Source organism: Pezoporus occidentalis, unplaced genomic scaffold (assembly GCF_034315485.1).
Source record: "Pezoporus occidentalis ecotype Australia unplaced genomic scaffold, CSIRO_AGI_Poc_V1 ctg312, whole genome shotgun sequence".
NCBI lineage: Eukaryota > Metazoa > Chordata > Aves > Psittaciformes > Psittacidae > Pezoporus > Pezoporus occidentalis.
In genome coordinates, this window is record NW_026915073.1 from 312,862 (window position 1) to 337,992 (window position 25,131).

General features: G+C 55.1%; 2 protein-coding genes across 9 annotated transcripts in view; both read left to right on the plus strand.

Annotated features, from left to right (window-relative positions):
• GPATCH8 (G-patch domain containing 8) overlaps positions 1-15,173 on the plus strand; it is a 50,124-nt gene extending 34,951 nt beyond the window's left edge. For all 7 annotated transcript variants that reach the window (XM_062628246.1, XM_062628251.1, XM_062628247.1 and 4 more), the window contains 3 exons: positions 257-400; positions 9,430-9,560; positions 10,098-15,173. In XM_062628246.1, the coding sequence (XP_062484230.1) occupies positions 257-400; positions 9,430-9,560; positions 10,098-13,944 (4,122 nt within the window). In that variant the 3' untranslated portion in view covers positions 13,945-15,173. The remainder of the gene's footprint in view (positions 1-256; positions 401-9,429; positions 9,561-10,097) is intronic.
• A 2,102-nt stretch (positions 15,174-17,275) lies between these two features.
• ITGA2B (integrin subunit alpha 2b) lies at positions 17,276-24,675 on the plus strand. 2 transcript variants are annotated; one of them, XM_062628255.1, is made up of 30 exons: positions 17,276-17,466; positions 17,543-17,673; positions 17,751-17,848; positions 17,920-18,085; positions 18,160-18,209; positions 18,461-18,506; positions 18,653-18,781; positions 18,859-18,906; positions 19,018-19,061; positions 19,340-19,399; positions 19,661-19,713; positions 19,840-20,048; positions 20,181-20,363; positions 20,441-20,486; positions 20,580-20,684; positions 20,786-20,841; positions 20,926-21,077; positions 21,321-21,434; positions 21,946-22,016; positions 22,085-22,232; positions 22,418-22,510; positions 22,624-22,703; positions 22,847-22,927; positions 22,997-23,099; positions 23,168-23,320; positions 23,421-23,531; positions 23,629-23,742; positions 23,943-24,050; positions 24,126-24,248; positions 24,456-24,675. In XM_062628255.1, exons 1-30 carry the CDS (start codon positions 17,300-17,302, stop codon positions 24,546-24,548), a joined length of 3,135 nt encoding a protein of 1,044 aa, XP_062484239.1. In that variant the 5' UTR covers positions 17,276-17,299; the 3' UTR covers positions 24,549-24,675. The 2 variants fall into 2 exon arrangements, with proteins under 2 accessions (XP_062484239.1, XP_062484240.1); XM_062628256.1 differs by having other exon boundaries at positions 23,976-24,050.
• Positions 24,676-25,131: the final 456 nt, after the last annotated feature.

Below are 25,131 nucleotides of genomic sequence, written 5' to 3' on the forward strand. Positions count from 1 at the left end.
ACCAAAAGTAACGATCTTGCTTGGTTTGATGAGTATTTTGCACATCTTCTGTGAGCAGGCAGCTGCCAGTTTGTTTGTGTGGGAGCTTGAGGCTTTGAACCTCGCTTTTCATCTCTGACAATCGAGCAGCTCTCCTCCTGCAGCCACAAAACTGCCATCAGCACCACATGTGCTGGTACCTCAGGAGAAGATCATCTTCCCATTTGTTTTCCAGGAAGTTTAACAGAAGCTTTGTTTGTGTGTCTGAATTTTGCAGGATTATGTTGATAAAGAAAAGGCAATTGCCAAGGCACTGGAAGACCTCAGAGCAAACTTCTACTGTGAACTCTGTGACAAGCAGTACCAAAAGCATCAAGAGTTTGACAACCACATCAACTCTTATGATCACGCTCACAAGCAGGTAAACAAGCGTTGATAACACAGTTCATCAGTTTGATATTCACTGCAGTGGTCTTGTTTGTAGTTAACACTTTGAACTTCCCCAGTGTATCTATTTTCCTTACAGCCCCAGAAATAGGTGATTTATGTCACTGGTTCAGATTCTTATGGCCATCGTGTATTTAAAAACCCAGCAAACACAAAAGCCAGCCCATGGTTGGCATCAAGGAACCTGATCTTGAATGACCCAGCAGATTGGCTGCTGTTAAACTGAGGAGCGGACCTGTGGGGAGGGAGGGCTTCCAGTTTGCATCAGCTTTTAACGTAGTGCAGCTTTGGCAGCTGCTGCTGATGTGGCACATGTACCTGTTCATTACTTCAGTCTGTGTTCTGTAAAGCTGCTGGAAACAGACTGGGAAATCATGGGCTGTGGCAAAGGAACTGTAAAAAAGGAGCACTTCCCAAATTCTGTAACCTTTGGGAGAAGGAGGATTCAGAATCCCTGTGGAGCTGGCTTTGCTCCCAAGGTAGGGATGTACCATGGTATCTACATGGTACTTCAGACTGCACAGTAAACACTGCAAGTTCATGTTGTTAGCCTGATCTAACCGTTTGAGGCAGCTATACAGCAGGTAGCAGTGTTGTGCTCCTCTCAGGATGAAAACTCAGAGGAGGATTTTGGACGTTCCTAGTGATAAATTCTAAGGATACAATCATTCATATGCTGATAACTTCAGGAGGATGTGCTGTCGAGTACTATATCTTGCAAAATAGCAGTAAAGCAACAGATTAAAACCAAGATTATGGCATTAGAGTATGAGTTGCGTTTTTTTCCCCCCATGTATTTAGTATAGAATGTGATAACTCAAACAGTGTTAACAGGAATTCTCCTGGCAGGGTAATTCCTATTTTAGTACTGTGATGAACTGTGGTTTAATAGAATTAAGAGGAGAAAGTCATTCCTTTACTTTGGGCTGGGAAAAGGGGCTGCTTTGGCTGAGCTGGTGGCACAGTTGTGCTACCCAATAGCAGTGAACTTCACCTGCAGCTTTCCATCAACTGGCTTGAAACTTGAGTGCAATGACATGCATCTATTTAGGAGGTTGAAGGACTTGTTTGTGTCACATTTTTACCAGGTGGTGATGCAGTATGACTGTGTTAGCTCCTGTTTAAATCCCTTGGGTGATTAATAGGGAGACTGATGGTGAGGGCTGGTTCAGCCTGGAGAAGAGAAGGCTTCTTAAGGGAAGACCCTAGAGCAGCTCAAGTGCCTAAAGGAGCTCCAGGAAACTTGGAGAGGGGCTTTGGACAAGGGCCTGTAGGGACAGGACAAGGGGAATGGCTTTAACCTGCCAGAGGGGAGACTGAGATGAGCTCTTAGGCAGAAGTTCTTCCCTGTGAGGGTGCTGAGGCGCTGGCACAGGGTGCCCAGAGAAGCTGTGGCTGCCCCATCCCTGGCAGTGTTCAGGACCAGGTTGGATGCGGCTTGGAACAAGCTGCTCTAGTGGAAGGCGTCCCTGCCCGTGGCAGGGGTTGGAGCTGGATGAGCTTTAAGGTCCCTTCCAACACAAACCAGTCTGGGATTCCATGAGGTTGGCAAGGTCCAGAGTTTTTCTAGCATCTAGAGATGCTGTGGAGGGAGAAACAGTAAACCTGTGAAAAGCAACCACCCCTCACTGATATGAAAGGAGTCATCAGCAGGAGCACAAGAAGAGTGACCTACAAGAAAAATGTCATGGGAGCACACAGGGTGGTGGTTATTTTGAAGGAACTGATGTTCTTGGATAATATTCATACACTGCAGTAACTTCAGGCATGCTTTGGAGAAAATGAGCCCTCAAACTCTCACTCTGTCACCCAGCATAAATTTCTAGACACACAGGGATTTATACAAAGCATCAATCATGCTTTGCTTAGGGAAAAAAATCGCTGGTCCAGCTTTATGCCATGAAATGTGTGTCACCCCCTTGGGTCAGTGTTCAGTGAGTGAGATTGAAACTTACCTAGAAATGGTGAAGGTGAATTTGGTCAGTAACACCAGCCCTCCGCTGCTGGCCACTGCTGCTCAAGGAAGGCTCATTTCCAACAGTCTACTCTAAATTCTAAGGTAGTTTAAAGAAAAAATGCTTTTTAATAAGATGTGGCGCATGAAGTTTCAGATTTTTGCCTCTTTAGAGAAGAAGGCAATGTTCCATAAAGGCTAACATAAGCGTTTTGAGGAAAACCATCAACTTCTCTTCAAAGTGGGCTGATCGGGGGCTCTTAGAAAGATGTTGCAGTAGCTGACCGCAGGAAACCAGCTTGGTGTATATTATCTGCAGTGTTTTGTCTTGGTGGTAATTCTTGAGGCATCAGTGCTTCCTTTTGCCTTTTCCTCAGCTTGTTGGACAGATTTCCACAGGATCATTTTTGCTTTTAAGTATTTTTAACTACACATCTACATGCCATGGAAGTGTTTGCCTGTTCCTTCTGCAGCTCAGTGAGCATTAGGCTGTCCCTGGAAATAGCTGTTCCATCCTCAGATCCCTTTCCACTCCCCAGTTATAAAGACACTGTCTTGTATTCCAGGAAGGAACTCAGGATTATTGCGAAACAGGGATGATAGGTAAGTGGCTTGATCCCTACCGGATAAATTCTGGACCAACTTGTTAACACCAAACAATTAAAGGGGAGGTTTTATTATTATAATTTCCTGACTACATTGGTTTCATGTAGCATTTGGATTTATCTGAATCGACCTCAACACCTTTCTGTCCAAAAGGCAGCATTTCCTGATTATTTTAACAGGGAAAGTCATCTTCAGTTTCTCATCACAAAGCATTGGCCTGTTGAAGTCATTGTAAACGTCCTGCTGGAGGGGTGCAGTGTTGTGCCCTAGGTTTTCTTAAATGAGGTTATTTCTTGGAATGAGAAGTACAGATGGTTGAAAGAACAGTGACTCTCTCTAGTCACCAAATGGTCAGTCCTTCCTCGGGGAGGCCAGAGGAATGAAGGTGACTTGGGTTCATGGAGGTGGCCCTGCAAAAGAGAAAATGGACTCACCTCTTCCCTGTGAGGGTGCTGAGGTGCTGGCACAGGGTGCCCAGGGAAGCTGTGGCTGCCCCACCCCTGGCAGTGTTCAAGGCCAGGTTGGATGGGGCTTAGAGCTACCTGCTCTAGTGGAAGGTGGCCCTGCCAAGTAGAAGGACTGGTAGCTTATGAAGGACCCCTGCCTGGGATGTTGCGGAAGTCCTTACAGTTGGAAATACCTCACATGTAAGTAATGTGGTGTTTGCAGCCAGCTCTTACTCTTAGTTTACTTCATCAAGAATTTTTATACAGAGTCACAGAGCTTCACCTCTTCCCTCCTCACATCCTAGTGAAGGGTTGAGCTGTTTCCTCAGTCACTGAGCCAACAGGATAAAAACATTCTCCTTCCACACTCTCTGTGAACACCAAATGTGGTCCTTTATAAGCCTCTGCCAGGTTCACTGTGAGAGCTCTGACCAGGACTGAAATGCAGGCTTTCATGTAGCTGAATTCTCCATAGCTGAATTCTCCATAGATTCTCTTTATAAAAGGACAAATGTATTTCCATAAAGAAGTTCTTTGGGAAAAAGGATGGAACCCAAGAACTGAGAGTGTAGATCTGCAGTTCTCTTCATGCCCTCATTTATTTGGAGGAATCTATTAAAGCACAGTAAAATTACCAGCACAGTCCCTGCTGTGGCTGATGAGTCGTCTAAATCCAAACGCTAAACTTCCTGATTTGGGGAGATTTGCACTTGTGCTTTCCAGTAATAAATGTCTTCAAGCACAGCTTGGATGTAGGAAATTGGAGAGAGAATCTCCAAGGCAGTGGGTGCTACATGGGAGGCTTTTCTACCCTCAGAAAACCTCATGGTGTTTTTCTCAGCCCAGTTTTAGTTGTTGAGCTGCTTGCTTGCTCATGGTAAATGCATTTGGAGAAGAGCCCTGCTGCAGGGAGAATGCTCCATAAAATCAGTATTCAGCACCAATACCCCTCACCAGTACTGAGTAAAGGAAAGATTACCTCTCTTGACCTGCTGGCAATGCTCTGGTGATAGAACTGGTGGCCGTCTTTGCTGCAAGGGCTTATGGTGGTTTGCTGTCCACCAAGACCTCCAGATGCTTCTCTGGGAAGCTGGTTTCCAGGTTGGAACTGGATGGTCTTTAAGGTCCCTTCCAACTCAAACCATTCTATGACTCTCTGTGGGGCCTGGACACTGTGATCAGTGGCACTGGGGTATCCGTGTGCCATTAACACAGGATATGTTTTCCTAAGTTGAAACCAAGGTGTCGGGGAAGAAATGAAGATGAAATGAAGCTGCAGTTTTACGCCATTTCCCCTCTGCTCTTTCCACTTCATTTCTGAGCATGCAGAGAATGTTGATTACCAGAAATAAGCAGGGCTTGTGTTCTCACTCCTGTGAAACTGTAAAGGTTGCCATTCTTTGAGCTCTTCTTTAGCTAATAGTGTAGTTTGCTCCTATAAGCTTTTGTGGCAGAGAATCAAGCACATGTCAAAAGTTCAGGAAGGCAGAGATGTGCTGGCATGTAATGGAAAGTGCATTATCCTTTAATAGGGATTGGCAGAGAGACTCAGCAGCAATAGCAGGGGAGGAGCAGGCTCTGACACCCTTGTGCTGTTCCACAAGCTGTCTCCTGCCTCAAACCAACTCTGAAATCTCATGGTACATGGATCCCATAAAGTCTGTCCTGCTCTCCTGAACGAAGGTTTCTCATGGAAGTCTAGGATCTGCAGGTCTAGCAAAGCAGCGTAGCAGAGGGCTTTATTCTGAGAATATCACCTTCTGTTCTGCAGTTTTAGGCAAAGAATGCCTTTTGAGTGGGCCTCAGTTCGGTGAAACTGCATGGCTTTGTCAACTTAGGCATAGGAAATCCCCCTTTATCAGAACCTGGAAAGCCATGCATTCCAGCTGGGTACCGGGCAGGTCTTCCCTCCACACCATCCCACCAGCAAAACCTCCGGCACGGTTGCCACAGCATGTGCTGAGGGGTTCCCTGTTACAACAGGTCCTGGATCCTCATTGTTCCCTTTTCATTTCACCCCTTTCACATGTCCTTGATGGGCTGTCTCTGGAGCTTTTCAGTGATGCCTGAGTGCAGCTCATTGAGGTCAGTTTGAAGGGAATCATAAGATGATGGTGGCGTTTGCCAGTTTGGCCACTCCTGAGCTATGCGGTGACCGAGAGATGATCAAGGACCCCTTTGTGCTGGAGCACTGAGGTAGCTGCAGATCTTACAGAAAACCTGTTGTTGAGGAGCTCAGTTTGCATTCCCATGGAAATTTGGAGACTTCCGAGTAATTTTGTTAGAAACAAGGCTGAAAACTTAAAATACTCTTCTTTGTTACCAAGCTGAGGTGGGTGGCAGCTATTAATTGGAAACACAATTCCAAGCTGAAGAAAGGCTTAAGGCACTGAAGTACTGCTGCTAGCAGGCAAGAATTTGAGCAGCCTGTTGAAGTGCTGGTGATCTGTGTCCTTGTTTGTGGGTGCTGATGTGGCCCTTCAAGCTGAAATAATAACCCAGCAGAATAGGATTTCTTGGCTTCATGGTCACTCTCATCCTACAGTTTGGAAGTGTGTTGCTGCTTCCTCAGAAAACACACTGCCTATGAAGAAAAAAAGCTTCCTAATGTGGAAGTCCTCTAGTAACACCAGGGCTGTGTGTTTAATTTACTACAGGCTGGTGGCTTTAATCCTCTTGCAGAAATGATAGCTTTGCTGAGCACTGTGGGAAGACCTGAAAAGGCTGCTTTCACCCTGAGATGGGTTCCCAGGGCTCCTGTTCCTGAGTTAGTGAGAAGCCCTCTGAGGACGATACAGTGGCTACATGAAATCCTTGGCTAAGTGTCTTTGTTGGGGGGGGGGGGGGCGGTGGTGGTGTAGGAGGAGGAGCACCCATACATGTGGTGTGGTCCAAAAAGTAATTCAGAGATTCTGGAGGATTAAAATCATGAACCTTTGCCTAAGGATTAGATGGAAATTTCTTTAGTGCAAGCCAAGCTTAAATATCGATTCACTTGAAATAGCTTTGTGGGAAGGCTGAGCCCTGGAGTAGAGCAAAAAATATTTCAGTGCTTCCACATGCCGCTTTTACTGCTGTGACATTGTACTTCAGGCTTTTAATTGCTTCACCCCAGTTAGGTTTGGGGCATAGGGTGGGCAAAGCTGTGCTTACCTGGTTATCCGTTGTTCTCTGCATGGGTAAATGACTGGACTCAGTGATGCACTTGAAACAGTGAGTGAGGTGACAGTCACTGACAGGGTATCTTGAAAAGTTCTGGCTATAAGTTCAGTGTTGGTCTGTGGCAGGGAGTTGGAACTGGATGAGGTTTACAGTTCCTTCAACCCAAACCGTTCTGGGATTCTATGATTTTACATTCCCAGGGGGATGGCCTAGTGCAGTTGTGGAGCTTTTCTGTCCCCAACAAGACCCTTCTTCCTTCTGGTGTACAACAAAAAGAAACTCAGCCTTGAGATCTTAGTCCTTTGCAAAGTCAGCTTCCCAAAATCAGACCAGCTTCTCCCTCGTTTGGGGAGTAGTAAACTCTTGGCAGCCTTGAAAGCAGGGTTGATGGTCTGTCACCCAGAAGGGCTCTGTTACTGGTGTGGCCGGGTGTTGCTGTATCGCCTGTGCTGGAGTCACAGTGCACCAGGATAGTGATTTGCTGCATCACTTCTAGTTGATAAATGGAGAGAGTAGGAGGTCTGTGGAGCAGAGACACACAAAGATCAGCATCTAAGGAAATGGGCATTTAATTCTGTTTCCATTAAAACTGTCTGTTGTAATGAAGGCATCATGGGCAGCTACAGTATTACCAACAGGCTTGGAGCCTGTTTGCTTTCCTGGGAGATATTTATGGCCATGGCTGGGGTTGGGTTTCCCAGTGCACCACTGCACCTTCCTCTCCAAAGGAAAAGGTCACAGTTCGCTCTGTGGTAAATAGCCAGGCCATGTGTTTTCCAAAGGGATGAGTGGTTGAGAGACTTGGCATCAAACCCCAGTGCAGTAGTTCTGTCAGCTGTTGGTAACTTTAACTTCCTGGAGCATTTAGAGCTGCTCTTTGAATCAGCATGAAAAAGCTGATAGCATTGCTTAGCCCACTTCTTTTTTGTCTTTTTTTTTTTTCCTCCCTCTCGGAAAAAAAATCACTATTCACCACTGAACATACACCACAAAACCCTGGAGCCCTTTACTTGTCCTGGTGAAAGTAGCTCTGTTGTTCCAGGTGGGATCATTGCTGTGTCTGAGCGTGTATGTGTATGTGTGTCCCCGCTCTTGCTCCAGACTCCCTGAGCTCCGTCCTGTAGCTTCACTGGCTCATTCCTGCTCTGTAGAGTAGCTCACACCCCAGCGGCAGCCTGGGCCCTAACCCTTGCTTGTTGGTTTTTTTCCTCTCTTTCACTCTTGTTACATTTTTACTTTCTTTTCTTCTTTGTGATGTGATGTTTTCAGCTGATGTATTGAAAGCAAACCCTTCTAATTTTGGAGGCCAGATCACAAGAGTGAGTTTCTTTCTGCAAGTGTCTATAGCTGTAGCTTTTTCTATGTGTCTTCCCCTCTGAATTCGGCAATGCTCAACCATATTTAGTAAATACCATTAGGTAAGAAAATCCTGTCTTGTCAAATCTTCCCCCTTTTTCACAAAGCAATGTTCTCTTTACATTGGGACGACTTAATGCCTCTCATTTGAGCTTTGGGTTAGTTTTCAGATCCACTGTTTCTGTGTGGTCCAGCCTGACTTGGATGCGGCTGGGAGCAATTTGGTCTAGTGGAAGTTGTCCCTGCCTGGGCTGGCGGTTGGAACTGGGTGAGCTTTAAGGTTCCTTCCAACACAAACCATTCTGTGCTGACTTTGCTCCATCCAAGAGGCAGTCACAGGTGTATTTACAAATCACCAGAGATTTGTACATCTTGTACAAGAAGCTTTCTCAAGTGACTACTGCTTTGATCCCTTTAGTCTTTCAGGCCTTCCATGAAGTGCCTGAAAACATGAAACTTCCTCAGAAGCTGGGTCCATGATCCGTTCTGGAATTGGGCCTTTTGGAAGGGTTTCATATAGTGCACCAAAAAAGAAAAGTAAATCTGTTTGGATGGGAAAGGTCTTTCCTTGCTGCTTTCTATCACTTGAACTTCTGCACAGTGCTCTAAAAGAACCTTATGAATTTTGCCATGTATGCAGAGAAGAAACAGCAGCCTCTTTCCTAGTGCTTTGAGACAAGGCTTTCAAACATTTCCTATAGTCTTGGATGTTCCATTTCTATTAGAACTGGATCTCTAGATTTCCTCTTAACATTATGATATTTGGAATCCCTTGGGCTTGATTGACTTCCTCCTATGCCAGAATTCCTGGGCATCTGGTGGTTCTGCTCTCTCAAGTATCCAAACCCAAAAGAGCATTTTAGAGCATTTTGTTTCTTGAGAGCCCATCTCGGAACTACTGTCAGGAAAGCAAGTAACTGTTTGTGGTGTATGTTGTATTGTTTTTTTGCTTACTGGAATCATCTGCATGGGATTTTTGGCACCTTCTCCAATGTAATTTGTACATTGCTTTTGGAAGATGGAATACTTGGGTAACTCTTGCACCAGCTAATCCCTCTCTGTCCATGCTGTTCAGACTTCCGTCATGTGCTGTTTGTCAAGTACATCTGCACCCTGCAAGAGCAGCAAAACCATTCCTTTATTTTCCCCTTTTCCTTCCAGAATTTGCTTGTTGTTGCTTTGAAATCAGCTTTATTGTACATGCTAAAGAAAACCAGTAGTGTTGATTGGATATGCAGATACACAGACTTGAAATAACGGAACGTGATCAACAGTTGTCTTTTCATTTAGCTACTGGGAGGATGGCAATGTGCTCCATGTGGTTTGTTGAGCTATGATGCTGTTGCTCCATCCTAGCTCAATAAATGTTCCTGGGGAGGGGCTTGACAGTGGACTTCCAGTGTGACAGCAGAGCTGCTTTTGGACACTTTACCCCAAGCCCACTTCGATCTAATCCGTTCCTGCTTTCTTTTGCCTCAGAGGTTGAAAGATCTCAAGCAGAGGGAGTTCGCTCGAAATGTCTCTTCCAGATCACGTAAAGATGAAAGGAAGCAGGAGAAGGCCCTGCGGCGCCTTCATGAGCTGGCTGAGCAGAGGAGGCAGCCTGAATGGTGAGTGGGGTGATCCTGAGCACCCTCAGGGCATCTGTGTGTGAGCCCTGCCTGGGGCTGCAGCCCTGGGCTGTGCTGCCATTCTGGTTCCTGTAATCACACACAAGTGTGGAGGGCAAGCCACACCCCGTGCTGTGTTTTTGGTGGGAGTGAATTCCCTGAAGCCATAGTCCAGAGCATCCCCAAATGCCTTTATCCAGCAGTATGTTTTCTTCAGTTATTTTTATTAACAAATGGCTGTGTGATGCTATTTTAATGTGTAGTTTTGGATACCAGAGTACATGAAATCCTAGAATCCCAGACTGGTTTGGGTTGAAGGGACCTTAAAGCTCTTCCATTTCCAGCCCCTGCCAGGGGCAGGGACACCTTCCACTAGAGCAGGTTGCTCCAAGCCCCTCTGTCCAACCGGGGCTTGAACACTGCCAGGGATGGGGCAGCCACAGCTTTGTGTAGAAGGCTTAAATGAGACATGAATCCATCTGCAGGGGTATACAAATGGCAGTCAGCTGTTTCCTCTGTTTTAACTTGTTCATACAGTGCTCCTGGAAGTGGACCCATGTTCAGAACCACCACAGTGGCTGTGGATGAGGAAGGTGGAGATGATGGTGATGATTCTGCAGCCAACAGCAGCTCTTTCATCCAGTCAACTTCTGGCCAAGCTACAGAGATGAGTATGGACAGAGGTTTCTTAAACACTGGACAAGTTGCTGGCACTGTTACACCAAGCCAAATGCCCATCCAGGGAGCGCAAGCAATCAGCTTTGGCATCAAGAGTACTTTGGGAACTCCCCTGCAGAAGATAGGTGTGTCTTTTTCCTTTGCAAAGAAGACTCCAGTAAAGCTTGAGACCATAGCTTCTGTTTTCAAGGACCATGTGGAAGAATCAAATGCTGCAGATGGAGCAAAAGCTGATGAGAAAGGGTCCTCAGAGGCAGGGAGCCTGCAGAAATCTGGTGAGGGTGAAAGCACAAATAACTCTGATGGCAAGGCAGAGGAAGATGACCAACATGACAAAGACAGCGGGTCTCTAGCCACTACTTTGTCAAAACTAAAAAAGATGAGACGAGAAGATGGACCAATGGCAATTGAACCAGAATACTACCACTATATTCCCCCAGCCCATTGTAAAGTGAAGCCTAACTTTCAATTCCTGCTTTTCATGAAGTCTACTGAGCAAATGGAAGCTGAAAATGTGAACAAAAAAGGCACCCATGAAGTGAAAAAGGGTGGTTCTCCAAAACCCAAACCCAGCAAGCACACAGAGAAGGCTGATGAGAGCACAGGGCAGCAGAAGGAGCAGAGCACTACTGAAAGCACAGCTCAGCAGAGCAAAACTGAGCTAAGAGAAGTCCTGGAAAATGCGAGTGTGCAGGAGAGCAAACATCTGCCAGAGAGTGACCTCCCTGAGCCAGACACTGCTAAAGAATCCCCACAGCCTGCCTCAGGCTGTAAGAATGTCTCTGGAGGACCAAAGCATCCCACAGGACCTTTTTTCCCTGTTCTAAGTAAAGATGAGAGCACGACCCTCCAGTGGCCTTCAGAGCTTCTCATATTTACCAAAGCAGAACCATCGGTTTCATACAGTTGTAACCCCCTGTATTTTGATTTCAAGCTCTCTCGCAATAAAGATGGTAAAGGCAAAGGAGCAGAGAAACCCAAGGAGCCGGTGGGACTTTGTAAGGAAAGTGGTCAGAGCACAGAACCTGGTGAGATGAGCAAAGCCAAGGAGGCAGAAAGTGTAGCCAACAGTTCTGCTCTGAAAATGGAAACCAAATCTCTGTCCCACTGTGGCTCCCAGACCAAGCAGGAGTCCAGCTTGGTGAGTGTTAGTAAGGGAGAGGGAGAAGAGGGTGGTAAAAGCATAATGGGGAAGAGCAAATCTGGCAGGTCCCATAAACACAAAAAGAAAAAGAAGCACAAAAAGTCCAGCAAACATAGACGGAAACACAAGGAGGAGGCTGCTGAGAAGGGCCGGAAAACTGACGTGGGGGAAGAGAAACCCAAGAAACGGAGAAGACACCGGCACAAAAAAGGCAAGTCCTGTCTTTCAACTGAATCGGAACGGGCCCTGAAAACAGAGCTGCCCGAGGAGCGCGGGCACTGCCCAAGGAGAAAGCGGTACTCCCAGGAGTCCCAGAGGAAGTCTCTGTCTGCAGAGGAGGGAAGTAGCAGTAAGAAAGAGGATGGAGGTAACTCCTGTCTGGAGCACTGCAGCAGGAAGCGCAGGGCTGACCTGCCGCAGTTCCCTGCTCCAAGGCGGCGGTGTTCAGGTCCTGCTCCAGGCAGGGCCGCCCGCAGGAGCCGGCAGAGCAGCGGGGACTACGACAGCGAGGAGGGCTCCCTCGGGAAGTGCTGCCGGCAGAAGTCCCCCTCGCACTACAGCGATGACGATGACTCCGGCAGCGAGCGGTCCCGGAGCCGCTCCCGCTCGGAGCGCAGGCGCTCCTCCTGCGGGTCCTACTCCTCCAGCTCCGACGCCTCCTCAGACCACAGCCGCTACAGCCACCGGCGGAGCTACTCGGACGACAGCTACAGCGATTACAGTGACCGGTCGAGGTGCCACTCAAAACGGTCCAATGACTCAGAGGATGACTCTGACTACAACAGCTCAAGTCACAGATCCAAGCGGTACAAGTACTCCTCCTCAGACGACGACTACAGCTCGAGCCGGAGCAGGTCGAGGAGCCGGAGCAGGAGCACAACGCACCCTCGAGGCAGGTCACGAACGAGGAGCCGTGGCAGGACACGCAGCAGCAGCTGCAGCCGCAGCCGGAGCAAGAGGAGAAGCCGCAGCGCAACGGAGCGCAGCTGGAAACGGAGCCGCAGCTACAGCAGGGACCGCAGCCGCAGCGCCAGGAGCCACTCCCAGAGGTCCCTGTCACGGAAGGGCTCTCGAGGCCACGAGAGCCCCAAGGAGAGGAGACCTGGGAGAAGAGACTTCATCAGGTCCAAAATCTACCGCTCGCAATCTCCACACTATTTCCGTACAGGCCGAGGTGAAGGATCCTTGCTGAAGAAAGAGGATGGCAAAGGAGAGGATCTGAAAGGATCTGGCTCACTCTCCCAAAACAGCAGTAGCTCTGGCACAGGCAGGGCCTCGGAAGGGGACGGCAGCCCCGAGGAGAGAAACTCTGTCACTGCAAAGCTGCTCCTGGAGAAGATTCAGTCAAAGAAGGTTGAGAAGAAGCCCTGCGTCCCTGATGAGATGCTCCCAGGGGCGAACAAGGTGGGAATAAAGCTCAAGGATCCTCCCCAGGGCTACTTTGGCCCCAAACTTCCTCCTTCCTTGGGCAACAAACCAGTTCTCCCCTTAATTGGGAAACTGCCAACCGTTCGGAAGCCAAATACCAAGCGGTACGAGGAGTCTGGGCTGGAGAGAGGTGAGGAGCAAGAGCTGTCGGATGTTGAGGAGGTTTCCCAGGGCATTGAGGAGGCTCAGTTGGGTGGCCAGTCTCTCCTGGAAGAAGTGGTGATGGTGATTCAGGACAAGCCTCTGGATGAGAAGAAACGGGATGAACCTGCTGTGGAAATGCAGTCCATTCCCCTCGAGGCACCGGTGCTCCCTGAGTGCTTCAGGTCTGGAGATCTGGTTATGCCACACAGCTTCCTCTCAGAGCCGGGCGATGGCAATGGGCTAGAACCTATGGATGGGGGCAGCCAGGCAGTCCCAGCGGAAACCAGTATGATGTCCTTAGTTCCAGATGTCGAGCACTTTCCTGGCTATGTGCCTCAGGGTGGCGAGCCAAGCATCGAAGGGGACCGTGAAGAAGATTCCTCTCTAGCACCACTTGAGAGCCAGCCCATCACTTTTACACCTGAGGAGATGGAGAAGTACAGTAAGCTGCAGCAAGCTGCACAGCAGCACATCCAGCAGCAGCTCATGGCAAAGCAGGTCAAGGCCTTCCCAGCCTCAGCAGCCCTGGCTCCAGCAGCACCTGCCCTGCAGCCCATCCACATCCAGCAGCCGCCGGCAGCCTCAGCCACATCCATCACCACGGTGCAGCATGCCATCCTGCAGCACCACGCTGCCGCTGCCGCCGCCGCCATCGGCATCCACCCACACCCCCATCCCCAACCCCTTGCTCAGGTTCACCACATACCCCAGCCCCACTTGACGCCTATTTCCTTATCCCACTTGACCCACTCCATTATTCCAGGGCACCCTGCTACGTTTCTAGCCAGCCATCCCATCCACATCATTCCGGCGTCAGCCATTCATCCCGGCCCCTTCACCTTCCATCCCGTTCCTCATGCTCTTTATCCAACCCTTCTTGCCCCAAGACCCGCTGCGGCTGCAGCTGCCACAGCCTTACACCTTCACCCTCTGCTGCACCCCATCTTCTCAGGACAGGACTTGCAGCATCCACCCAGTCATGGCACATGAAGGACAAAATTAAGTAACCTCGGAGGAAGGAGAATCTTGTGCATTTTGGGAAGGGGTTTGGAGTTGATCCAGCTGGCAGGTGAAGCCTGAGAATTTCTTTTCACTCTTTAGCAGCCAAAGAAGCCAGAGGCTCGAGGGCTGGGGAGCAGCAGGCGGTGGGTCAGTCGTAAGCGTTGTGTATATCCACTACCAGGGACAGTCTCATGTCCCCAACACCTCTGTGCACGTAGCAGCACTCTCTTAGGAGAATCATTTCACGTGTAGACCAGCAAGATTCTTGGAAAGACTGTATTTTTTTTCTTTTCCCTAATTCTCACTCTTGACCATCTCCCTTCTGCCACCTTGTCCATCATGAAGGAGATCCCGTACACGCTTATAGGTCTTTAAAAACCCTTTTAATGAGGTCATCTAATTGAAACAGTCAGCATGATTGAATCCAGCTTGGAATGGGTGAGAAAACACTGAGGAACTGGCGGCTGTGGATGCTGATGAGGAGGTGAAGGGAAGGGCAGGCCCACACTGGTTTTGGCTGGGCCAGCACCAGTCTTCAGGCATCACAGGAGGTTCCTGGCTGCTGATTTCGGGGGGATTTGTCCTTGGGGTGGGCAGCAAAGGTGGAATTAAGATCTTACTGTAAAGAGGAAAAAAGGAGCTACACGTGTACCCGGAGCCTCATGTCCTGGGCTGCAGAGAGGCTCTGGGGTGGTGATTCCAGTCTGGGGTTTGACCACTCTTCTCCTGAGAGGAGGGAAAACATCTCACTGACTTCCAGCTCCTATGGTGTTAGGAGAGAGGAGAAAAATCCCTTTGGGAATTAAAGCAATACTGAGGCTTGGGGAGAGTGGCTGGGGTGTGTGAAGTGAATTCCTCTTTCCTCTGTAATACTGATGGTTTCCTTATTAATTTATAGGATTATTTTTTTTTTTCAATGTAAAGAATTGCACTGAACTCTGTAAACAAAGATGCTGCTTTTTGTAGCTCCTATAAAAAGGTTACATTTGTAGTATATTGCAATAATATTTTTTACAGCCAGTTCTTTTAGTGGTACTTCGTTCTGGTGGCTTTTGTGTAAATAGGTTTGCTGTAGGTGAAATAAGACACTTGGAAAGGTTCCACTTTGGAGTTGCAGCTAGCTGCAGGACAACTTCAGCATGTATAGTTTATCGAGCTCACATATTTTTGAAGTTTTTATGTACCATAAAATGTAAAAAAAAACTCAAAAAATTAATTGAATCTTCCTTTAGCATTTTACAGCATAACACAAAGGCTGGGAGCAGGAGCAGCTCCATGTCCCTGCTGTAGGAATTGGACCCCGGAGGCACCCTTGGGAGGGGTTTGTCTCTGCTTCTTCCCCCCTGGACTCAAGTGGGTGACTGCAGCCGCCAGCAGCCTTCTGGTGAGGGAAGAGCCTTTGAACCCATCCTCCCGCAGGGAGAGGTGGTTTAGGACTAACCCTGATGTTCCTAAGGGATTGCTCAGTTCTTCCAGCTGATACCACAGGGAGGCTCTTCCAGCCACGAGCTCTCCCATCGCATTGGGCTTCTGGGATTCAGGTCCTTGGATCAGACCGGTTTGAGGGCACCTTCTGGGGTTGGTTTGGGAGCTGGCAGCAAGGTATCCCCTTCCCCATCCTCCTGGGTGGGCAGAGACTGAAAGGATCAAAACCTCTGGAGCTTCTTCACTCTTGGAATGAGAAATGTTGTGTTTGGACAGGTCTGAACCCCAGCAGTCACTAAAAGGGACTCAATTTCTCTGTAAATAATGAAGAGATTCAGTATTAGTGTCTCAATGCTGGGCTTCCTTAGCTTCTAGATCCCACATCCACATTCTGGCACTCTTCACGCTGCAGCCCGGAGGGGGGGGTTGACTTCCAGAATAGTGCTAAAAATAATTAACCTGTCATTACTTACCAGGCATAAACAGACTGTATTTAACTTTGTCACATAAGATTATATATATATATATATATGCTGTAAAATGAGGGGAAAAAAACCTTTCTAATAAACCCGTGATTTATGAAAAAATGTGTGTGGTTGTTGCATGACATGAATAGGAGCTGCTGCAGTTGATGGGGATGGAGCCCAGGGCTTCTTCCTAAAATAACAGCATTGGATGCTTGGTTCATCAAGTAAAACGACTGTGAACTGGGATTCTTTGCTCGGCAGCCGCTGAGCTGGATGCAGAGAAAATGTACTTTTAATTTGTGTCATTTGGGGGGGTTAAAGGGTGGCGTTTGGGCAGGAGCCCTCAGCACAGCGAGTGGCACAACCAACCTGCCTGGTGAGCCTGGAACCAGGCAAGAGGCACAGAATCCCAGCCTGGTTTGTGCTGGAAGGGACCTTAAAGCACCTCCAGCTCCAACCCCTGCCACGGGCAGGGACCCCTTCCACTGGAGCAGCTTGCTCCAAGCCCCTGTGTCCAACCTGGCCTTGAACACTGCCAGGGATGGGGCAGCCACAGCTTCTCTGGGCACCCTGTGCCAGCGCCTCAGCACCCTCACAGGGAAAAGCTTCTGCCTAAGAGCTCATCTCAGTCTCCCCTCTGGCAGGTTCAAGCCATTCCCCGTGGCCTGTCCCTACAGGCCCTTGTCCCAAGCCCCTCTCCAGCTTTCCTGCAGCCCCTTCAGGCACTGGAGCTGCTCTCAGGTCTCCCCTTCAGGAGCCTTCTCTTCTCCAGGCTGCCCCAGCCCAGCTCTCTCAGCCTGGCTCCAGAGCAGAGCTGCTCCAGCCCTCGCAGCAGCTCCGTGCCCTCTTCTGGCCTCGCTCCAGCGCTGCCCAGGCCCGACTTGGTCTCTGGGCACCTTTCCCTGCATCCAGGACAAGGAGCCCTCTTGCTGGCCTGGCTATGGCTGTCTCCAGCCTTGGCACTCATGCCCTTGCCTGCCCCTTTCCCAGAGCCCCTGGGCTGCCCGGCCCCGCTCTTCTCCCCTGGTGGGGTTTCGGGGTGCCCCTGCCCGGGGCAGTTTGGTGGCGATGCCCAGTGCTGGTGCTGCTGCAGGTGGGAGCCCCTCACTGCTCTCTCTGCTGCGGAGGGGACCTTGTGGACAGTGGATGGGGCCCCTCCACCGCGTAGCACTCCCCCCTCCCACCGCATTTCCTCCGGCCGGGCCTGCACCCCGAGATATGGCTCCCACAGCGCGGGCGGGGGGGCTCAGCGGGTGCTGAGTGCGGGTTTGTGCTGCTTCCACCGTCGCCGTGTCCCCCCCACCCCTCCCCGTGTGGTTCCGTGTGCGGGGGTTCCCCTTCCTGTCCCCGCTGTCCCGTGCCCGGCTGCATCCCCCCCGATAAGGCCGGGCCGGGCCGGGCCGGGCCGCGCCGGGGCTGGGGCTGGGGCCGGGGCCTCACTTCGGGAGGCGATGGGCGCTGCCGCGGGTGCTGCCGCGCTGCTGCGGGCCCTGCTGCTCCTCGGGGCGCTGCGCTCGGCCCCTGCCCTCAGCCTCCTGCAGGACCCCCCCGCCACGTACAAGGGACCCCCCGGCAGCTATTTCGGCTTCTCCCTGGATTTCCACACGGCCCGGGGCAGGTAGGGGGGAGCCCGGGGTGCTGCGGCCGGGCACAGCTCCCGACCCCCAACGACACCCGCCCGCTGCCCCCCGCAGTTCCAGCGTGGCGGTGGGGGCCCCCCGCGCCAACACCTCCCAGCCCGGCGTGGCGCAGCCCGGCGCCGTTTTCCTCTGCCCCTGGCCCCCCAGCGGGACCCCCTGCGACCCCGTCCCCATCGACGCCACGGGTGAGTGGGGGCCGCGGGGTGACGGGGCCTCGGGGGGGCACCAGCACCCGGCACGCTCCCGCTCCCTGCTCCCGCAGGAGACGAGAGCGAGGCGCAGGGCACCCTGGAGCTGCGCACCTACAAATCGCACCAGTGGCTGGGCGCGTCCGTCACCAGCTGGCAGGGCAGGCTCGTGGTGGGTACCGCGGCGGGCGGCGGGTGCCGGCGGCAGGGCGGGCACCCAGCGCATCGCCGTCCCTCGGCCAGGCCTGCGCCCCGCTGCAGCACTGGAACGCGCTGGACGGGCAGCACGAGGCGTTCCGCACCCCGACCGGCGCCTGCTTCGTGAGTGCTCCCGGCCCGCTGCGCCTCGCCTGGTACTCGCCCTGCCGCGACCACCTCATGGCCGGCGCCTACCGGGACAGCAACTACGGTGCGTGGGGCAGGGGTTGCGGGCGGTGGGTACCCCCCGCCGGTGGTCGGTCTGACCCTGCCCGGTGCCCGCAGCCTATGACAAGCGGTACTGCGAGATCGGCTTCAGCGCAGCCGTCACCCGGGTGAGATGGGTGCTGAGGGTCTCGGGGTGACCCTGGGGATGATCAAGGGATGCTCATGGGGACACAGAGGGTGAGGCTGGGATGGTACCTGGGTTGGGATGCTGGGATGGGAATGCTGGGTTGGGAATGTTGGGATGGGGGTGTTGAGATGGGGATACTGGGTTGGGGATGCTGGGTGGGGGGAAAGATGCTGCAGGAGGTGATGCAGTGGGGTGCTCCAGTGTAGCTGCTGACACCAGCTCCTCCTGCAGGATGGGACACTGGTTCTGGGTGCCCCCGGCGGGTATTACTTCATGGGTGAGTCCTGCCTTTGGGTGGGCACAGCAAGATCAGGGCACCCAGGACGGGGCACCCCAATAGGTGCCATCCACAGCAGCACTGGGAGCCCAGGGCCAGTGCCAGCAGGTGCCCCATCAGCACTGGTGCCACCCCATGTCCCGCAGGGCTCCTGTACTCAGTGGGAATTGATGCCATCCTCACCCGCTTCCACGGCAAGTCCCTGCTGTGGCTGGAGCAACCAGGACGCCCCACAGAGGAGCCGGTGTCCTTTGACTACGAGGATGGGTATCGGGGTGAGCAGTGAGCATGGGACAGCCCCATAGCCCCAGAACTGGGGCACAGGGTGTCACCGGTGCCCGTCTCCCTGCAGGGTACTCTGTGGCTGTGGGCGAGTTCGATGGCAATCCCAAAACCAAAGGTAGTGCTTGGGGGGTGAACAAATGGGCCCTGGACAACCTCACCCAAGTACCAGGGGTGTCCCTGTGCTCACCCCAGTGCCATGGGGCACTCAGAGCTCTTGTCCCTGCAGAGTACGTGGTGGGGGTCCCCAACAAGAGCAACACGAGGGGTGAGGTGAGTGGGGCCAGGTGTGGGTGCCCAGTGAGGGGGACACCACCAAGGCCATGCCCAAGGAAGTGGTAAATGCCCCATCCCTAGCAGTGTTCAAGGCCAGGCTTGAACACTGGGGGCTTAGAGAAAGCTGCTCCAGTGCAAGGTGTCCCTGCCCGTGGGCAGGGGTTGGAACTGGAGGAGCTTTCAGGTCCCTTCCACCCCACTCTGTGCTTCTATGGTTCCATTCACGCCACGTGCCCCCCTGTAATGGGGCCAGGGCCTGACACTGCTCTGGGCAGGTGGAGATCTTCAGTGTGGGAGTGACCCTGCGCCAGCTGCGGGGCATCACCAGCGAGCAGGTACCAAACACCCTGCACCCACCCCACAGCTCAGACACCCCCAGCACCCTGTCCCCAGTGACCCCCAGTCTTGCATCGCTGCTCCCTACCAGCACCCCATGGCTCCCTGCTGCCCACTGCCACCCTGCCCAGGCACCTTGTGGTACCCTAGTACCCACAGCACCCGAATTCCCCCCTCCCATCACCCAGCACACTCTGCAGTGCCTGTGGAGAGCCCCCCACCCCCCACCCAGTGCCTCGCCTCACCCAGACCCTTTCTAGGTGGCATCGTACTTCGGGCACACAGTGGCCGTGGCCGACATCAATGGGGATGGGTGAGAGCTGGGACTGCCCCCCCCCTCCATAGGGGCACCCATGGGTGCTGCCCCTGCCTCGCACCCCCTGGGTGCCGCCAGACCACAAACCGAGGCCCCCTCCCCTCACCCTTGCACTGGGTGCAGGCAGGACGACGTGCTGGTGGGTGCCCCCCTGTTCATGGCCCGGCGCCCCGACGGACAGCGCAGCGAGCTGGGGCGCCTCTACCTGTACCTGGGGGGGCTGCAGCGGCCCCTCTCCCAGTCCCCCCAGACCCTGACGGGCACCCACCCCTACGGCCGCTTCGCCGCCGCCATCGCCAGCCTCGGAGACCAGGACAAGGACGGCTTCGGCGGTAACGACACCCGGCACGGGGCTGGGATGGGGGCGCTGCGAGGGGACCCCCGCGGTGCCCGGTCTAAAGCAGTGGGGGAACAGAGGTAGGAGCTGCGGCAGCCGGGGGCGCTCATGGCCGCTGTGTCTGCAGACGTGGCCGTGGGTGCCCCCTTCGGGGGTGACGGTGGCAGCGGGCAGGTCTTCATCTTCCGCGGGCAGAGCGAGGGGTTGGAGCCGCTGCCCACCCAGCGCCTCGACAGCCCCTTCCCCGGCCCGGCCGCCTTCGGCTTCGCCCTGCGCGGGGCCACCGACCTCGATGGCAACGGCTACTCAGGTACGTCCCCAGCGCCGTGTCCCCCAGTGCCCCCCGCTGCCATCTGCCCCTTCACCGACCCCCGCTCGTCCCCACAGATCTGCTGGTGGGCGCTTACGGCGCAGCCCAAGTGGCCGTGTACCGGTGAGTGCCCGTGGCGCCGGCTCCGGTGCTGGCACAGCCCAAAGGGAACGCTGCCCCGGTCCCCAGCACCTCAGCTCTGTCCCTGTGTCCCAGGGGACAGCCCGTGGTGGTGGCCCGGACCCAGCTGAGCGTCCCTGATGGGCTGAACCCCGAGGTCCTGGCGTGTGTCCTGCCCGGTTTCGGCACCGGTGTCAGCTGGTGAGCCGAGCCCTGGGGACACCGCGGTGGGGACACGGCTGTTGTGGGGACATTGCCCCGGGGCAGGTCCCTGAGCACCCCTGGGTGCTGTCCCCTTGCAGCTTCCCCGTGGTGCTCTGTGTCAGCGTGACGGGCCAGAGCATCCCGCAGCACATCCGTGAGTGCCGGCGCCAGCGGGGGGGGACAAGGGGCACAGCTCGGGTGTCACCGGTGCCATGGTCCCCTCTGCCCGCTGTGCCAGGCCTCGAGGCCGAGCTGCAGCTGGACCGGCTGAAGCCCCGGCTGTCCCGGAGGGTGCTGCTGCTGCGGGGTCACCAGGCGTCCTGGCACGAGGAGCTGGAGCTGGACACGGGAGCACCCCCCGTGTGCCGCAACCTCACCGCGTACCTGCGGGTACGGGGACGGCGGGGGGGGGGGGGGGGTGTGATGGGGACATCCCCAGCACAAGGGTCAGGGATGGGGACAGCGGCGGCTCCAGCTGAGATTGGAGCAGGGATGGAAACAGGAGCATCCCCAGGCAGGATGGGGACAGGGTTGGGACAGGGATGTGGGCAGTGGTGTCCCCAGCCTGACCAGGTGGGGGTCCCGGGGCAGGGTGTGTTGGGTGCTCACTGGGGTGCCCATGGGTGCCCTCAGGACGAGGCCGACTTCAAGGACAAGCTGAGCCCGGTGGTGCTGAGCCTGAGCCTGGCACTGCCAGAGGGGGCCCCGGGGCTGGTGCTCTATGGGGACACCCTGGTGCAGGCACAGGTAGGGAGGACACAGCTGAGCCACGTCCCCATGCTCCAGCCCCCAACCTGTCCCCAGCCCCTGGCTGGGACACAGCCCCTGACCTCCCCACTGTCCCCAGTGCTTCTGTGGGTTGTCCCCATGGCCCCCCCACTGTCGACAACCACTCCCTGGGACACAGCCCTCCGTGCTCACCCTGCTGCCCTCAGGCCCTCCCTGGGATGTCCCCTCCGTCCCTGCTCCCTCTTTGGGGTACCATTCAGTGTCCTCCCCTGTCCCCAGGCCCTCTCAGGATGTCCCCTTTGTACTCCTCACTATCCCCAGTCACACACATTCCCCCCAGCTTGTCCCCTCTCTACCCTTCACCATTCCCAATCCCTCCTGTCCCTGTTCCTTCCTTGAGGTGTCCCCCAGTACCCTCTGCTATCCCCAGCACTGTCCCAGTTCCCTGGGATGCCCTCTTTGTACCCTTGTCAGTCCCCAGTGACTCCCCATCCCACGACCCCCACTTGCCCACCTGTCCCCTCCCCAGACCCATATCATCCTGGAGGACTGTGGCGAGGACAACCTCTGCGTCCCTGACCTCCTTCTGGCTGCGGAGACGTGAGCGCTGGGGTGGGTGGGAGGGTGCAGCATCGCCCCGGGGTGTGCAGCCCTGTGTCCCCCCCTAGGCCCAGCCGGCGCCTGCTCATCGGGGCCGAGGCCATGCTGCTGCTTCGCGCCAACACCAGCAACAGGGGCGAAGGCGCCTTTGAGGCTGAGCTGCGGGTGCTGCTGCCCCCCGGCACCCACTATCAGGCTGCCCGGAGCAGCATCCCGGTGGGTGCCAGGAGGGGCCCGGGATGGGGGCTCACACCCTGCCATGGGTGGCCACCACCCTTCTTGCAGGTGCCTGGTGGTGATGGGTACCGAGGGTGGGCACCCTGGACCGTGCATATCCCCAGGCTGGTTGGTGCATGGCAAGGAGTCTGTGAGTGTCACTTCTCCATGTGCCCACCCCACAGGGGCAAGAGAAACTGAGCTGCAACCTCAGGAAGGAGAACGGGACCCACATGGTGCTCTGTGAGTTGGGCAACCCCATGAAAGCAGGTGCCCAGGTAAGGGGCTGTGGGGTCACCACCCCCCCCCCCCCCTCGGACCATCACTCAGCCCATGGGCTGGGCATAGCTGGTGGTGCTGGGTCATCAACACACCACCCGGCTGCCTGCAGATAACTGTGGACATGGAGCTGAGCGTGTCCGGGCTGGAGGACATGGGGGATGCCATCACCTTCCAGCTGCAGCTGCGGAGGTGACACTATGATGGTGCCCCGTACCCCTGTCCCCTTGTCCTCCTCTCCTCTGCCCACTGCTGGGACCTGGCCACTCAGGACTTGGTGGCCTCAGCGTGTCCCCAAGCTAAGCTCCATCCCTCACCCCACTGTATCCCTGCAGCAAGAACAGCCCCAGCACCACCAACACATCGGTGACAGTGATGGTGCCTGTGGAGGCACAGGCAGAGATGGAGCTGCGAGGGTGAGGGTTGAGGGGGGCATGGGAGGCTGGGGGTGACACAGAAGGACACTGACCCCCTTCCTCTGCCAGCAACTCCCTACCGGCCACCACGGTGCTGCCCGTGAGCTGGCGCCGGGCCGAGGGCAGCCGGCGGCTCGAGGACCATGGCATCAAGGTGGAGCACGTCTACCAGGTAGGTGCTGCACCCATGGGCCCCTGGGACCTGCCCCCTCCCCGGTGCCACCTCACGGTCCTCCACAGCTCCACAACAAAGGTCCCAGCACTGTCAGTGGGGTCACCCTGCACCTCGCCATCCCCATCCGGCTGGGGGGCCGCATCCTGATGTACCTGCTGGAGCTGGGCACTGAGGGGGGCATGAACTGCACCAGCCCCCCCGGCCTCAATGCTGAGCAGGTAGGATGGCCCCGGGGTGGGGACCAGTGTCTCCCACTGGGTGCTGGGTGGGTGTCAAGGTGTGTGGGGGGGTGTCCGTGTTCCCTTTATCTCCTTCCAGCTGGAGATCCCCCATCCCACGGGCGCAGCACCCCGGAATGGCTCACACCGGAGGGAGCGCCGGGACCTGGAGCAGCCGCCGGGAGAGGGGCTGGAAAAGCCCATCCTGGTGGTGAGCGGGCACTGCCGGGGGGCTGCAGCCCAGGATGGGTGCTGGGGGTGGGTGACTCTGGGGTGGGGGTCAGGGTGACACCCGCTGTGTCCCATAGGACTGCGGCAATGCCACGTGTGTGGACATCACCTGCTGGGTGCCTGGCCTGGCCAAAGACCAGCGGGCGCTGGTGAGCATCCATGCGCTGCTCTGGATGGACACTCTGCAGCAGGTATTGTCTGCAGCAGGGGACTGGGGAGGCACTGTGTCCTGGGGTGTCCCCACCACGTCCCCTCCTGCGCCGTGGTCCCCGGGGACCTGATGAGAGCAGCCCAGGGGATGCTGGGTGCAGGGTTGATGGGTGCTATCACCCCTGTGCCGTGTCCCAGTGTGTCCCCATGTGTCCCCCATGTGTCCCATGTCTGTCCCCAGCGGGAGCACCTTCTGAAGCAGTTCCTCGTCCAGTCACAGGCTTGGTTCAACACCTTAGCCATGCCCTACCGAGTCCAGCCCCGTATTCTGCCCTCCGGGGAGGCCATGGTAGGGCTGGCACAGGCACAGGGGACACAGGGCCGGGTGGAGGTGGCAGCGGTGTCACCCCCTGTCCCTTTGCAGGCTGTCACCAAGGTGATGCGCACCAGCCCTGGTGGTGAGGGGACGGTGCCGGTGTCATGGGTGGTGCTGGGGGTCCTTGCTGGGCTCCTGCTCCTCACCCTCCTCATTCTCCTCATGTGGAAGGTGAGTGGGCAGCAGGGACGCTGCCGACTCTGGTGACACCCCTCCATGGCAGTGGGGACCCAATGGTGCTGGAGGGATCCCGGGTGTGAGGCTGGGGTCCCCGAGGGTGACACTGGGTGTCCCCTGAGGTGATGATGTGGGGTTCCCTGGGTGTGACACTGGGGTCCCTGGGGTAACACCGTGGCTGTCACCATGTCCCTCTTCCAGATGGGTTTCTTCAAGAGAACACGGCCGCCTGCTGAGGACACGCAGGAGCTGGCGCCCAGCAAGGCTGAGGAGTTAGGGGGTGCCCAGGACTAATGGGGTACCCCGGGCCCCCCCTTCCTACCTGTCCCCAGCACCCCCACACTGCCCCCGGGCAATAAATCTCTGCCTGGCATCATGGGGCTTCCCGTGGGGTGCTCTGGGATGCTCCTGTGAACCTGCACAGGCCTGGCATAGGGTGCGATGGGGTGGGAGGGGCTGATACTGGGTGGGTGCCAGGGCTGTGGTGGAGGGGAAGCTGGCGGGTGAGGGCCGGTACCAGGGACAACCTCGATGGGGCCATGGCGGTACCGAGTCCTGGTCCTGGGCTCAGGGCGGTGCTAGGGTCAGTCCCGTGGTGCTGGTGCCGGTGCCTCTCCCGGGGTCGGTGCCGCGGTGCTGGTGACAGTACCGGGATCAGTCCCGTGATGCCGGTGCAGGTACCGGAGTCAGTCCCGCGACAGCGGTGCCGGTACTGGGGTCAGTCCTGCGGTGCCTGTGCTTCTCCCGGGGTCAGTCCCTCGGTGCCGGTACCGGGGTCAGTGCCGCGACGCCGGTGCCGGTACTGGGGTCAGTCCTGCGGTGCCTGTGCTTCTCCCGGGGTCAGTCCCTCGGTGCCGGTACCGGGGTCAGTGCCGCG

Coding starts and splice junctions, on each gene's coding strand:
- ITGA2B (XM_062628255.1), top strand. CDS start 17,300: ATGGGCGCTGCCGCGGGTGCTGCCGCGCTGCTGCGGGCCCTGCTGCTC. Junction 23,321..23,420: donor CCGGCCTCAATGCTGAGCAG/GTAGGATGGCCC, acceptor ATCTCCTTCCAG/CTGGAGATCCCCCATCCCAC. Junction 23,532..23,628: donor TGGAAAAGCCCATCCTGGTG/GTGAGCGGGCAC, acceptor TGTGTCCCATAG/GACTGCGGCAATGCCACGTG.